This window comes from Bacillus rossius (assembly GCF_032445375.1).
Source record: "Bacillus rossius redtenbacheri isolate Brsri chromosome 4 unlocalized genomic scaffold, Brsri_v3 Brsri_v3_scf4_2, whole genome shotgun sequence".
NCBI classification, from domain to species: Eukaryota; Metazoa; Arthropoda; class Insecta; order Phasmatodea; family Bacillidae; genus Bacillus; species Bacillus rossius.
In genome coordinates, this window is record NW_026962011.1 from 40,706,985 (window position 1) to 40,723,517 (window position 16,533).

Consider the following 16,533-nt stretch of genomic DNA (forward strand, 5'->3'; position numbering starts at 1 on the left):
GTGGTATTTTATGGAATACTTGAGGCCTCACTAAGAAAAACGTTATCCTTAATTGTTCATCGTAATGTTTTTTTGAGGGGGGGGAAGGATTAGCAAAAATAAAATTAAAATTATTTCTTCGACGGCATTTTATTCTATCGTATGCTTCAACTATACGATCGCATTTATATCCTGGTCTTGTCAAAATTCGTGCGGCGATTAAAAAGTTCAATAATCTTATTACAATCCGTGAAATATAATATTTCTTCAAGAATTATCATGGAATTCTTCAGTAGAGACTTGTAGAACGTGTATTAAATAGTTCAATCATCCTTAAATACGTTTATCACACTTAAATACAATCTTCTAAATATACTTCTGAGGTACATGATGGTTTCTCATGGACTGATTTTGTTATGGAACATTTTTGTTGATCTCACATGAAACATACGCTATCACAAATTTATTTCAAACTGTTCTCTTTACAATAATATATATAATTTGTTTGCACCATTTCCTGTTCAATCATAGATTTAGAAAAACCATATACTTAATTATTCAATAGAGAACACGTGAATAGATACGAATTATTACCAGTATAATTATTTTGGAAATTTAGTTGTTGACATATTTAACAGTACCTACATTTAAAGCAATCCAATAAGTTACGAAGTTGTGTCTACGAGTAAACATGTTGTGCTCTTTACGTGATTCTGGCACCCAAGCAAGGACAGCGCTGATAGAAGACATCGTGCATCGGGAAGAGAGAGTACATGGCAATTTAAACGCACACTTCAGTATAAGGATATCGGACTGAACAGATATGTTTTTGCCATGTTGTAGGTCGAGGGTAGAGCTGTGGGTGGGAACAAGCATACAGACGTGGTCGGCAGGAATTCCTGTAGATACAGGAACAGGAACAGGAACGGGTACTGAATGCCTTGGCGCGGCAGCTGGCCACCTTTTCAAAGAGGAATGTGAACCTTGGACCCCCTTGAAATGTCACGGCCGTACAACTGTCCCTCACTTCCCATTCATGTCGCGCTCGTAAACCTCGGAGAACCTCGCTTAACGCACCTTGAAGTTTCCTGACATGCCGCGTGTCACCGAATCTACATCCATTAACTCAACTCGGACACGACTCCACATGAAAGTAATGGGGGTTGCATTAGAATGAAACTGCTGAAACGTTAAATTCTTTCAACAGTTGAAGTTGAAAAAAACAATAAACAGTAATAATTTAGCACTGGGCCACAGTATCAACGGGAACGGTATCAACAATGAATGTTATTGGTTTCATCATCACTCGTTTTCAATAAATCGTCACTGCTGGCAAGTCTAACAAGTAATTTAATATTGTCTAGTCTTGCTCTATGTACGCTTGTGACAGCGTTGGATCAACTTCATGACCTCGTTAATGTATTTCCCGTTATAACACGTTACAATTCCTTCAAATCTGTGTTTTCAATTTAGGTTTGAAAACGCAGTGCGTTTGTATCAGGAATTGAAGCGATCAGCTAGACCAATCCGTGTCAAATACCACAGCCACTTTCCCTCCACCATCATAGCATGTTTTATTAACGTGGAATAAGGAAATACTGCTTTATAAATAAGCTCTGTGGCATGTCAAAAATTTCGCTTGATACTCCGTCAAGGTTACATTCTTGAAAAATAATTGTATAATTTATGTTCCTCCTCGTAAATTACTTGATGTAGTTTAATGGTTGAAAAAAAAAATTAAACCAACACAATACTAGTCAACCCAAACTGCCTAGTTAACTGAGAGAAATGCATTTATTAGAAAGCACTGTCAAAGCAATTTCATCCATCCCGAATATTATGACTTGTTTCGGGTGGGAGTTTCAGATGTAATTTAAGTATGAAATATATAGATGTTTTTCAAGGTTTGGCTTGTTGTCGACATCGAAGTGGGTGGAAGAATACATGCAGAACACGCCCAGGGGGGGGGGGGGGAATAGCGACGGCTTACGGGAAGCCTAAGATGCACATCAAGTTCTGTCCCTGCCCGAACACGCCCGAATATTCACCTTCGGCCAACCTCGGGTTAATTTATATATATTTAGTTTTCTCTGTTTATTTTAATGTAGCTATACTAACCTAACTAACCGTCCATAGTGTTTTAATGTAGCTAACCTAACCGAACACTTTTAATATATGAATTCATTTTTCCTGCGCAAAAATAAAACAAATCCCGAGGTTGGCCGAAGGTGAATATTCGGGCGTGTTTGGGCAGGGACAGAACTTGATGTACATCTTAGGTTTCTCGACGGCTTACAGTGGCGAGTGTCCGGTCGCTCAGTCCGGCGGGGCGGGGCGAAGTTCGGGCGGGTTCAGGACAACGGAAGGCAACGTGAAACCACCGCAGGACCTCAAGGGCGCCTCTCTCTACCCGAGGTCACTGCACCCGGAGTCGAGACCGCCAGGTCTCGACGTAATAACCACCGTCGACCCCATCGCAGTGATGAATCTCTCGTCGCAGGGGCGGAACAAACATTTGTATAATTGTTTATTGTTCCACTTGAGGCCCGCACCGCAGAGCCCGATGCTTGTCACTTTCCAACTCGAGACGGCGTCGTAGCCGGTGGGGGCTCCGGCGTGACAATCCAATCTCTTCTTACGATCAGCTGTTCCTTATAATGGAATTTTCAAAAAGAAAATTTATTGACACGCTAAAATCTCACGGAACAGTAGACATCTAGATCGCCAACGTTAACATATAGACATTTAAGTAACGATTTTGCTTCAGAAAATAAAACTGGAAATTTTAAATATTTTTAAAAATGTTTTAATACTTCTATTTCTTAAGTTAATTGTTTGGTGATTTCGTTGAAACAAGTTATATTGTATATATATATATATATATATATTGTATATATATAATTAAATACATGAAACACTCATATCACGTATGTATGAAATGCATGCTTGCATTAACACGTGTGCAAACCAGAATTAAATAGAGACTAACAATTCCTGCCGATTCTGTGTATGAGGCATATCCGACTATATTGGAGAGAAAATACACTATTGTAGCCCATTTTAAATCCTGGAAGAGAAGGAATCTCCCCCATGACTACGTCCCTGATTGAAAATAAATAAATAGGGAATTTTTTATGTTTTAATGAGTTGTGTCAGCATTGGTTTCAGGCAGGGAAGAGGTAAACGACTTGGGAAGCCTAAGATGTACATCAAGTTCTGTCCCTGCCCGAACACGCCCGAATATTCACCTTCCGCCAACCTCGGGTTTATTTATATTTCTCTGTTAATTTTAACGTAGCCATACTAACCTAACTAACCGTCCATAGTGTTTTAAAGTGTTTCAATGTAGCTAACCTAACCGACCACATTTTAATATTTGAATTACATTTTTCCTGCGCAAAAAATAAAACAAATCCCGAGGTTGGCCGAAGGCGAATATTCGGGCGTGTTCGTGGGCAGGGACAGAACTTGATGTAGACTACATCTTAGGCTTCTCGGGAACGACTTCGCTTGAAGACAATCCTCAGAGCAGGTGGGGCCAGGACTAAAAACCCACAGCCCACAGACGGGCTATTTATTTCTAGTTTCGTGGTGAACACGTGAGGTTTCCACGAGCATTTGGGATTGTGTCTGCGTCCTTCGGGCTGAGTGACGCAACGAGCAGGAAACGAGAAACGGCGGGAAGCGCTGACACACATCGAGGGAAGCGTGCTCTCGGCGCGCGAATTAAACGTGACGTGACGAAACCCCCGAGTCTCGGGGGGGACCGCGCTAATAACTGCGACCAGGAACAGCCTCCCGCCCTGGTGGTGGGGGGAGGGGGAGAAGGTCGGCTGAAGATGTCTCTCCCGAGGGACGGGTTACGAAACGGCGGTCGAGGCGCAAGGCGTAACCCGCGTCGTGCCCGGGAAGTAATCCGAGTTTGTCGCCTCGGTCGTCACGACGCCGTCAGGTGGGGGAGGGGAGGGGAGAAAGCCATGGCGGCGGTGCTAATAGACGCCCCGGCGTCGCTACCTGCGAACCCTCGCCGGCGTCTTTGTCCGGCGCCGACCCGACCACAGCGGCTGCTGCAGGGGGCGTAACTGTGCGAGCGGAACATGCCCACCAAACAAGATGTGCCGTTTATTGATGGTGACATCAAAAATTTAGTTTCAAGTTAAAGAAAAGATAGAAATTTCTTAAAATAAATACATACAAACAATAATTTAAATTTTCGTTCGCTTTAAAAATCTTAAATCTCCGAAAATTCTCCACCGATTGCGTTTGACACAACGTTTCATTCGAATACGTGCGTGTTTTTTTATATAACTATCTCACACCTGTGACAGGTGAGAAGATAGATAAAGAAATAAATTTAGGCAAAAATGTAGATTTTTAATATTTATAAATACTTTAAAACGTTGTGGATGGTTGGTTATATTAGGTAAGTATGGCTACATTAAATATACTGTAAAATCATTTTATGGTTGCTTAGCAAATAACTTTTTAATATGTAGCTATCCAGGGCTAGGAAATCTTTTACATGATTTCACAGTAGCTTTAATGTAGCTATCCTAACCAAATCAACCGTCCACAATGTTTTAAAGTATTTATAATGTAGCTAACCTAACCTAATTGACAATTAGTTATCATTAGTTGTCCAAAATAAACATTCACGGACCACACGGCAAACGAAAAATATGGCGGCGTACAAATAAATACCGTTGCCTTGTTTATGGTCTTTCCTTTTATCGACACCGCCATATTTATTTACAATGAACAAAAAAAAAAAAAAGAACCGAAGATGCACGATCGGGAGTTTGGCTCTCTCGTCTGTGGAAAGAAGGCCTGCCATCGAGGCAGCACCTCGGCGTGGCTGGCGGGGCGACAGCGCCGGCGAGGCGGCTGCAAGGAAAGGCGCCCCCGTTGCGCGACTCGCCACAAACGGGTTCGAAATGCCAAGGCTACCGCCGCAACCCGGTCCGTTGGGCAATGCAACCACCCGCCTACCCCCCTCCCTCCCCTCCCGCCAAACGCCACTCTAACTGTAAACCGTGCTCGGGGACAGTGTGTGTGGCATTTCATTTAACACTCAGGCCCGGTTCACACGCGACCGGTGCAGTAAACACACGATAGCGTGTGGACGGCAGGACCCGCGTCTTGTCAAAACCGAACGAGCGATGACGTAGAGGCACGCATATTTCGCGAAAAGATTCCGAGACTAGCTGAAAGATTAAAAAAAACACTGTAGCATCGTCCGTGTTTCGTGATTGAGCGAGTGGTTTTTCAGGCACAAGTCGATTGCTAAACCACCAATCACAACCATCGAGTGCGGAAGCAAACGCGTCCTGAGAGGCTCGGTCAAACAGGGCGACGACTTCTCTCGCCGACGGCCGCCAATCACAAGGAAGAAACCGCTGGTGCGAGTATACCTTGTTGCAGTCTAATAGGCGTTCAGATTTATTCGCGACAAATGCCTGACCCTAGCGATGAGTACCAGGGGTTTCCGATGACCTTCAGGATGGAACTACACATTCCTCCGATACACTCGGAAAAAAAATAACGCCAGTTCCTTTGGCTGCTGACTTGTATGTCGTCTCGGTTTTTTGGCCTGAGATTCGATGCTTTCTTGTTTGAGGGTTTCTCATTGGCCTAGGGTCGTCGCCGTCCACGTGAACAGTGAGCCAATAGAAAAAAAGCAACTTCAAAGGCGTAGGTTTTTTTTCAAGTTTTGCCCATCGCGAAATGAAATCGCGATTTATTTATTTACTTTTTTTTTTCGTTCTCTAACGATGAGACCTTTTTTTTCCGATGACTGATAGGACAAAACTTCTTCGTGTGGCGAGAAATCGTAACATTGGGAAGGCGAAATAGACTGTCTCAAAAACGTGTTTTTTTTTTAATGTATGACGTTACCAACTCTAAGGCTGGGTTCACGAGTACTTAACAGGCCATTCACACGACTGTGCACACGACCTGGGTGAAATGGGTTCAAAATTAATATTTTACTGTTGATTTTAGCCAACGAAATTTCGCGATGTATCCACCATATATTCGTAATGCTAGTAAATAACTATATTTATCACGTGACATCTGACCAGAAATTTATGTTACGCAGTTTTATAAGATAGGTATAAATTAATTTGGGTTAGGTAACATTTTTAGTTAACCTCTTACTATGAAATATATAATTTTATTTTATTTACATTAATTGCTAGTGACCTTTTTATAAGTATGAATTACACCTGAGCATTGCAATGTCTCGCAATTTCTTGCCACAGTATGATTGATAAATATAAAATGTTCTCTGATCCCACCAAAATGGCTTCCTACTTACTCTCATTGACTGTAACACCATTCGTTCGTAACAAAAACAAAATATATTCATTTCAACCTATGAGCACGTGTGTTGTGGGTTGCTGTGAATAAGTAGGTTCGAAACCATGGCGGTCAGATCTTGTGCGCTCGACCTACTGTTACTACTGTTACTGTTACGGTTACTGTTGTTTTTTTAATTGTACATCACCTAGCTAAATAACTGACTGTGCGCACTGCAACCCAGCCGTAGATAACTGCGCCAGTCGTCGAGTGAAAACAGCATTCTCTTGAGCGCTGCGTTCCTGCTTTTCTACTTCTCCTGGCCTGATGCTGTTGCACAAAAATAGACAGTCCACCTGAAAGGAGCTTCCTCCATTACTGATATCCTTTAACTGGTCCGTGAAGGTTGGAACTTAAGGGGCCCGCCTACCTGGGCACACATACGGTGTGCAGAGCTTCAGGAAAAACAACGCGATTTCAAAACTACTCAAGATATCCGAGTGGGGCCTATTTACGAATAGCATTTAAGAGTTCGCTGAGGACCGAAAAGTACTTTTAATTTCGGATTAAGTTTTTAAACTGTATTTTTAGAAGCGTTAAAATGCCTAAAACGCGTGTTTTCAGAGTAATTTTTAGGCATAAAACAATCAGTACAGATTCTTGAAAGCACTTAAGGGGCTTGCATAACACCTTTATCTTCATTTCTCCACCATATAATGTTACGGTCACCGCTCAAATTTCACAGTTATCCTGTGACGACGAGACGAATGCGCGCCAGTTCAGAGACTTGCGCTTAGAGGCTATACCGCGCTGGAAGCACCAGCGAGCGTCGCGCTTATCATCCCGCCTCACTAACACACATACACCCCTGACGAGGCGGGCCCCTTAACGTGGATAGTTTAGGCAAAGTTGGGAAGTACAAACACCCCACGAAATGAACGTTTTTACCGTACGTTTTGCACGAACTAACAGGCGTGCAGTAAACCGTTGCGTTTAAACCGCCCTTTAGTGTCTTTATTTATTTTTAATTATTTACTTTGGTTATGTTGAACCTCACTTACGATATGGAATAATACTTTGAGGTAATTCCACGGACGCATCTAAAATTTTTCAAATACAGAAAATATTTATACGTATAATAATGCATGTAAATTATCGTACCTCATGCAGACAACTTTTCAAAAGCTTAGGTGTCAACACTACCATCGTTATACATTTATTAATTATTTATATTTTCTCATTCATAGTTGAATGAACTGCAGAATTTCAATTTACATAATTATTTGATTAGAACAAAAAATAATTTTCATATATTAAAACTGAAAGATTTGCTATTGTAATTCAGTTTTTATTCTATTAATGATTTTATGGAAGCAAAACTATGTTAAAAATTTATTATTAATATGTTATGATGTACATTATTTGTTTTTTAATATTATTTTTGTTTATGTGTATATGGTTGTACTTAAATGTGTATTCATAATGTTTAATATTCTTGACGAGTCCTATACTACATGTACAATAATATAATTGTATATTTTTGTAGTCAAATTGGACAATAAAACTACTATATTACTATACTATACTACTATTGCTCGTTACGTAGGTACGAGTACCAAGGCAGTTTTCTTATTGTTCACAGCTAACATAGAACTTACTGTAATACTGAATAGTAATAATATTAAAAGACATTCTCTATTTTAACCCTTAAGTAGGTATCGAGGATATAGAAAACTATTCCCAACAACATTTTTTTTGTTTGAAAAACTTAACCTAATATTTAACTATAGTTAGTTGCTACCACGCTTTTTTTAAAAAAAATTGAATGTGGTATGTAACTTTTTAAAAAGTTTTGAAGCAACGCCTTTTTACAGCTGGCAGGGTAAGTGGATGCGATGACTAATCGGAGCGTAACGAAACGTGCAACACTCATGAGTGGGGTACTCGATGTTGACGAGAGGAGGGGGAGGGAGTAATAGCGAATAAAGTAGATTGTTGTAATAATTGTGAACCTGCATTATGTATTTTATTGTTTAGTTAGTAGCCTATACAGTGATGGGTAGTAAATTATTTTTGTTACATTGTAATGTTTGGTAAACGAACATGAAACTCTGCCAGCGACTGGCACTGCGAGATGTACATGCGGCGATGGCTTGCAGAAACGAAATATCCCCTATACTGTCCGAAATTACAGAAATTTTAAGGAAATTTAAACGAAGAATTCACCTCAAATAACCTAAGAAATGTTCGTAACTTCAAATAACTGGAACTTTGTATAAAATACGTCGTATTTCGACTTCCGAGTTCTGTTTGTTCTGTTTGGCAAACAGCGTAAACACACTTGCGAAAGAAATTGTTACGTTTTTTGCAGTAGTCTTAACAAATTTTTATATGTTTTGCTTGTGTGCCAAGATTAATCTTGCGTGCTCATATTTAAAGTAGTTAGGTGAACTTTTTATTCGTAAATTGACGAAGACAATCTGTTTATTTACACATTTACCAAGCGCCGGCCAACAGAAATATTCCAAAATAGGTCGGCAGTATACACTTATAAAACAAATGCAAATAACACAAATATAGAAAAAAAAATTTAAAAAAATACAATTTGAAGAGTAGACGCAGATATCCAAGCAATCATACACAACACATTGAAAAGTGAATAAAGTAGAAATAATAAATTTAAAAAAAAATGATACATAAAGGAATTCACTATTGAATTCACATTAAAAATACGTAAACTAATAAGATAGAATAAGATGAAAATTATTAATTTATATTACTAAAAGTGACTTACAATATTTTTTATTATTATTAATAAGCAAACTAAGGCTGCACTAATGGCTGATAATGATACATTTATGAAGATCACTTGATAATCTGTAACCCAACGGTCTTCTTAAATTTAAGATTTTTTTTTTAATTGTGTAAGCGGAAGCTGCGTGCTGCCCCCGTGTGGGGGGAAGGGGGGGGGGAGGTCGGACTTGACTGGTGCGTTGGCATTCCTGGCGGGCAGGGCAGGGCAGGGCAGGGCAGGGCAGGGCAGGGCAGGGCAGGGCAGGGCAGGGCAGGGCAGGGCAGGGCAGGCGCGAGTCACACGGGCGTGGAGTCCCCCGCCTGTTGGTCAATCAGCGGCGACCTCGCCCGCCTCAAAGGAGAAACCTCCCATCAGCTCTCCCGCTCATTGGCTGATCCAGAGGGGGGGGGGGGGAAGTGGCATGCCACCTTCCCCCTCCCCGAACCCTGAATAATTTTTTAGATTATCTCCTAATTCCTCATCATAGTTCACCAAACTGACCGAAGAATTATTTCACCGCGGTGCTACTATAGACAAAAGGAATTTTATTAACCACGAATATAATGTATTGAATATTTCGATCCTAAATGTTCTAAAATTTACGTATGTGTTTAAAAAAATTTTTGGTTTGTCCCATCCCCGGCCCATCATCTCGGATCCGCCCCTGCTGTCTCGCTCGCGCGGGTCTCGGACATATCGGTGTCTCCCGTTCCCGGTCATCATTGTGCATTTCCAGCATTCACGGACCAACATGTGGACTTCCGAATGGTTTAACTTTCACAAATTTAAAAACATACACATAGCACACAATTTTTTTTGCATAATTAGCTGCCATAATTACATTTTTTTCAGAAGTCTTTGTGCAGTACAACTAAGGAGAACAAAATGGAAAACAGGACTAAAACTTTTTTTTTTTTTTTTTTTTTTAGGTTTAACTGCAATTATACCGGCTACTTCGAGAAATCGTTAGAATTTATTTCAGAAAATATTATTTAATTTCACCTGGAATTTCAAACTTCTCAAATTTGTGAGGATTATGACAGCCATGCAACATAAAATAAGTTTTTTTGTGATAGAAATGCAACCCATATCATGAAGTAGCCAGGAAAATTGCAGTTAAACCTAAAGTGTTTTGATTCTGCAATCCATTAAAATCTCTCCTTATTCGTACTGCCCAAGAACGTTGAAAAATGTAACTTCGGCAGCTAATTATGAAAATTGGTATGCGATGTATATAGTTTTCATTTCGTGAAAGTTAAACCATTTAAAAAGTCGACAACTTTATCTGTGATTACTGTAAATTTAAAATCGCGATCTGAAATGGGAGACATCCCCTTAACTGTTCTGTCGAGGTGGTTTCAGGCTCTAGCGGCATTGTCTAAGGAACTCTGTTGACTTTCGAGGTCAAGCCGCATCCAAGAGGTAGATTGTGCCGACGTTTCGCTCTGCTTTGCAGCAGGCATCTTCAGGGTTGAGTAATCAACTGAGAGCGAGAAGATGGCTGGTCTAACATCTCCCCCTCCTCCCAGAAATCAATTGAGAGCTAGGAGGCAGCAGGGCTGCCATATTCTAGCTATGAGTGGATTTTTCTAATTCTGAAGATGCTTTCCTGCAATGGAGAGCGAAACGTTGATACAATTACGTTGATACAGAAACGTTGGTAAGTTTGCTGTAAGTTTCTAATGTAAGAAATTGATAGGGAGCTCTAGCTACGGTTGCATTGTAAAAGAAAGATAAACACATAAAAAAATTAATTTAAGAGAACTGCCAGTATAACATCGTACATGTACAAATACTAATGTATTGCCAGACATAATACACAATAATAGAAAGTTTGCTTATAATAAGGAATTCGATTTAATTTTTTTTTTGCTTATATAGTATGTTTTGCTGTTACTTATCCGCGTTAAAACATTTCCGTTTTACCGTTGGTGAAAGTTATTTTACAAGGCTTCGCTCAATCGACGAAGCAAGGCTGGGCTAAAGACACGTCATCCACAGGTGGGAAATATCCAAATCACGCCACACACAATGCCCGCGAACATGCAAGCACACTGTCGACGTAGTTGCGGACCCCCCCCCCCCCCCTCCCCCAATAACAATTTAACAGTTGCAAAACTGCGGCAGCGCCGAGTGCAGACCGGATCTTATCTCCTTGGTTTCGTCACGACCTCGGTCACGCGGACCTTCACCTGGGTATGACGTCACACGCTAGTCCCGTGCTCGGACCGATATTCCGTCGCCTCTATGTCGACATCGAAATTGGCTTTAGTCGCGTTGCTTGTAGCGTGGCGTCGATGACTTGAAACTATTAAAATATTCGAAATCGAAACATAAATACGTAGCCTATAAGGCAGTTCTTATTTCGGTAGATGTTAAAAAGCACATAACCCTTTCAGAGACGCGGAAGGGTTTTTTTCATCTTCTGCTAAAGGAGTAACGTATACTAGCCATTCATTTTTTTTTCCCCTTCCCGACAAACTGTCTGACGCTCAGCCGAGAAATTCGTTTAAAATAACTCTAACAGCATCATGTTTATCGTCATTTTTTTTTTTCCATTTCGACCTGTCCAAGAAAATTTAATGGCAAATGAGGTTACCAAAATGCAATAACTTCGTAACAGTATTCATCTATCTTTGTTTAGAACCTGCCCTAAGTAGTCTTTAATACCTATTCCGAATGTTTTAAACCAATCAGATTGTTCTCTCCGCAGAATGCTGCATAATATTGCATTATTTTTTCATTACATATGAAGATAACTTTATATAAACTGATGTGCATTCATATAATTTTATTCCACGATATTTTCTAAACGTGCAAATAAATATCGTATTAGTTTTCAGTGGTGAAAGTGTTTTTAAAAAATGTATTAACTTACTGGGTTTTTGTGATATTGCACTGTATTGACAATTTTTAGTTAAGACTGGGTAACTTATTTATTGCCGAGACTTTGTCATATAACATAAGTGGTACTTTATAATTACTTCCGTCGCTAAAATAATAACATTTAAACAATAATTTAAATTTATTTTACGATTTTGCTGTGCTCTATCGGACAAACTTGATGTTAGAGCTTCGATAGGGTGAGACACCCTTTGAAGAAATCGTCCAAGAGCTTACTACAATATTGGTTCAAACCATTTGAAGCAAATATAATTTGAATCAACCTGAAACTTGACGAGAAATTTAAACATAGTAAAGGTCCTAACTTGCCCTATCACTAAAAATTTTATGGTATACTAGCAAAGTGTAAATGTTCGTTCCTTATTTTAAGGGGTCCGCCTAGGCATGGGTGTATGTGTGTTAGTGAGGCGGGATGATAAGAGCGACGCTCGCTGGGGCTTCTAGCGTAGTGTCGCCTCTAAGTGCAAGGCTGTGGACTGACGCGCAGTCTCCTAGTCTTGCATTGGACAACTTAGAAATTTGAGTGGTAACCATAACGTTACATGGCGGATAAATGAAGATTAAAGGTGTAATACAAGGCCCTTGGGTGCTTTCAAGAATCTGTACCAGGCGTTTCATATCTAACAATTATTCTGTAAACACGACTTTCAGCCATCTTCACTCTCCTTAAAAAAATATACTTCAAAAAATAAATCCGTTAACAGAACTACCCACCCACCCTCAGCGCATTCTTAAATGCTTTTCGTAAACAGACCCCAATCGGACATCTAGAGCAGTTTTTAAATCGCGTGGCTTATTCTGAAGCTCTGCACACTGTAATTATGTGTGCTCGGGTGTGGCAACGTAGTACGTTTAGTATTTTACCACATGTCCCATACACCGCTCCTTCCAAAAGCAGCTGAGCCAAATTTTGGACCCCCACTGATTTAATCATAACACTTTTTTTTTTTAATTGGAACGTTTTAGCACCCGGTATACGGCATTTGAAAGGAAATTTCGAGAATGGAATTGAAGTCGAATGAACATTGAAGTGTAACCATGGTGCTGCTATCTGCCACGGATGGCGCGAACTAAATTTCACAAAGCCAAAGGGAGACGTTATACCATTAACTTTTTAATAAATTTTAACAAGATGAGAATTATTTTAATAAAATTCCTTGTCGAAAATCAGGTCCAAAGCCAGGGTACAGTATTTTTTTCAAGTCTATTTCGCTTTTATCGGAGCCGTTCCATTATAATTATAATTTAACCTTTCGCTCTGGAAATCGAATGATTCAATGGCTGACGTAGCTGCTCCGGCAGCGAATGCTAGGCGGAGGTTGCGGAAACTACGTGTGACTCGCGTAGAAATGTAGTTGAAAACACATTTTGCGTAAATGTATCACGCTCGGCATTATTTTAAAGAATTCCACGTTAAATTTCGTGTCCAAATTTCGTGTATTTCCAACTTGAGAACACATGAATTTTTTAGTTACCGAGGTTAGATGTTACACATCACTGGCAGTACTAAAAGACTCGCTCAAATATTTTTTTTTTATTTGGTGTTAACGTCTCTTTGACATCGAGGTCATTAGACATGGCATACCTACACAAACACAGACCAAGAGAGTTGGGTCTTATCCTGTATAATGGAAGAGTCATATCGGAAAACCATGGGCAAACCATGGGGAAATCAGGATTGTCTAACGGTGATTTCAAAACCAGGTTTTCTGAAATACAAATCCAATGTCTTACCGCTACGCCTTCGTCTTTATTATTTAAATTTATTTAATCACCATCGAGCCAACAATTCGCCTTCTTTATAACGTATTGTTGGCATTTTGACAGTTTTGTTGATTTTGTCGTGTATGTGATCAATTTTAGACATTTATAAATGTACACCAATGCCTCTCCCGGGACTCAAACCCAGTTCTCCTTGCTCCGACAGCGCTACGAAGGTCCGATAACCACATTACTTTAATTAAGTCTTCCTAATTTGGCTACTTCTCTTATTTCACTAATATTATGTCTATGCACATATTTGAATAGTATAAAACAAAGTCGAAATCCTCGTCTGTCTGTTTTTATTACTTATTCTAAACCACACAATGGGTTTTGATGTGGATTCCCCCATCATTCAGAGAATTTCTTCCGGAATGTTTATTTGTACAATAAATTCTTATTAAATTCAAATTTAAATACATCTCGATATTTCTTATCAAGTCATATAGCCTAAAGACGCTTGATACTTAAAAGTTCTTACTTATTAAATCTACATATGCCACATTAGTAGATCGCATCTATGCGAAGCCGGGGCAGATGTAAATGTAAGTGGTTATGTAATTATGATATATATTATGCCTAATAGTACATACATCTGTAGCTTTTTGTCATGTTATGTTCATTTATTTTTCTCTAATAATTGATACACTTGAAGTGTATATATAGCATTTTTATAGATTAAAAAAGAACCTTTTTGGGGATTTAAAACGTTAAACTTAGATTAATAAATATAATTGTCTATTACTGTTTTGTTTAAAGAAGTGTACATTTAATGACGCAATTATATTAGATTATTTTGTTTTTTTACTGTGTATATTTTGTGTTTTCTGAAATAACAAATTTTTAATTTTGTTAATTGGCAGATAAGACTAAGCTCTCATAACGTTTTAGTATAAGTATACATATTATTATAATAATTATTACGGACGTTACTGTGGCACTCCGCATATCCCAACCCCTTATTCATTCTTCATTAATTCCTTTTATGCTCTTGAAGCACATCAGTCAGTATCTCATTTCAATAAATGGTATACGTTCCATGGGGCTAGGTAATACTTTGCCTAAATACAATATAAGTAAGAACAATTGTTAAGAAAGTGAATTCCCATCTCTAAAAAAACTAATTTAAATCCCAGTGACACTCTTGTGGAATAACGTTAAAACTACATTCGCACAATCTATAGGCTACAATCACGTAATAAACCAACCTTTAAATAAAACCACTTCATGTCACTGCGAGTAAAAAATTACGTTTTATGTGCACAATATGACAGCACGTGGTCCACTCAACTCAAATGAACCCCAGCGCGTAGGGATACATCATCGCACAAGATTATTTTTGCTCCAGTCCAGACTCAACTGTCCTATTAATAAACAAAAATCACTTTAAGTGTGCCCGTTACTCAGTGGCTTCTCGCCTTCTGTATTTGATCGCACGTGATTGGGTGTTGAACCCTTCTTGTCTTTGTTCGCTACTGGCTGAAGGGCGTGTCCAGAGAACTGTCCAGACATCAAAGCACGACGTATGTTTATCTGATTCAGCCGTCTTTGCTCCTAAATGAACTTGGATGAAGTGATACAATAAGAATTGATTGGTTTTTAAAAATTCACTCCAGACACGGTGTAATCTAAGGCTCCTCATATCGTCGCCTGAGAATTGGAGTGTTGTATGTCCATTGAAGTCGGAACTGAGATATAAGCATTTGAAAGTTCAAACAACTATGAATATCATGACATAGAACAAAATAATATTGGTCTTAAATTAAGAACAAACATTTTTATGTGCGTAGACGTGTGTGGATATAGTACAAATGAATACTAATATTAATTTCGTGTCCATAGCATAAAAAACCTAAAAAGTGGACATAGAACCCTCCAATACTCAGGCGGCGATATGCCAAAGTTCACAGTAATATTCAGGTGTGTGGAGCTGCAACAACCACCCGGACCAGCCGCGAGTGTCGCGGCGGCACTCGCGCGAGGGAGGCAGCGGGGGGCCTGGGGGCCTGGGGGCCTGGGGGCCTGGGGGCCTGGGGGCGAGGGGACTCACCTGAGCAGGGCTCCCGCCATGGCAGCGCGCAGCAGTTCAGGCAGAAGGGTCGTTCCTCGCGCCGCTCAGCATGGGCGCACGGCGGCGACGGCACTGGACTGCCGGTCTCACGAGGGACGCCGAAGACGTCCCGGAGGGAGAATCCGCGGTCCGGCCTCGACGGCCGAGGAGTGGGAGAGGAGGAAGGGCTTTAGAGCCGCGGGGGAAGGAGTGGTTGGGGGAGGAAAAAAAGTTAAAAAAAAAAAAAAAAAAATGGCGAGACCCGTTCTCGGAGCACTTTCCGCGCCGGCTGCCGCGTGGAGTCTGGGGAGCTGGCGGTCCGCGGCAACTGGTTTTATAACGCGGCGAGTCCCCCGATGACCCAGAAAAGGTCGGTCCCGCGGCGGTGGCTGAGGCTTGCGGGAGGCTCTCTTCGGCGTCGTCCGCGGCCCCGTCTGGAAGTGAAGGACCGGCGCGGCGTACTCTTTCCTTTTACGACCCCCCCCCCCCCCTTCCTCTCCCCGGCGGTGAAAGTGCGCGCCCCGCCCGTACGCCCCGTGCCCGAAGACGTCCTCAGCAGCGTCCGGACGGAGAAGGTATTTGCAATTCAATGACGCCGACGGCTTCTCGGAGACTCCCCCTGCGCCCGGGAGACCCGTCACGAGTCTCGCGTGGGTCGTTACCACAACGCCGAAATACCGCAACGCCGAACGTACAATAACGCTGAAATACCATAACGCCGAATGCCAAATTGACTACAACGCCGACA

The 16,533-nt window shown here is 40.7% G+C and overlaps 1 protein-coding gene across 1 annotated transcript in view; it reads right to left on the reverse strand.

The window, feature by feature from the left end:
• LOC134541837 (mucin-2) overlaps positions 1–16,211 on the reverse strand; it is a 56,222-nt gene extending 40,011 nt beyond the window's left edge. Inside the window, exon 1 of the mRNA XM_063385533.1 lies at positions 15,786–16,211. Coding sequence (XP_063241603.1) covers positions 15,786–15,805 — 20 coding nt within the window. The 5' untranslated portion in view covers positions 15,806–16,211. The remainder of the gene's footprint in view (positions 1–15,785) is intronic.
• Positions 16,212–16,533: the final 322 nt, after the last annotated feature.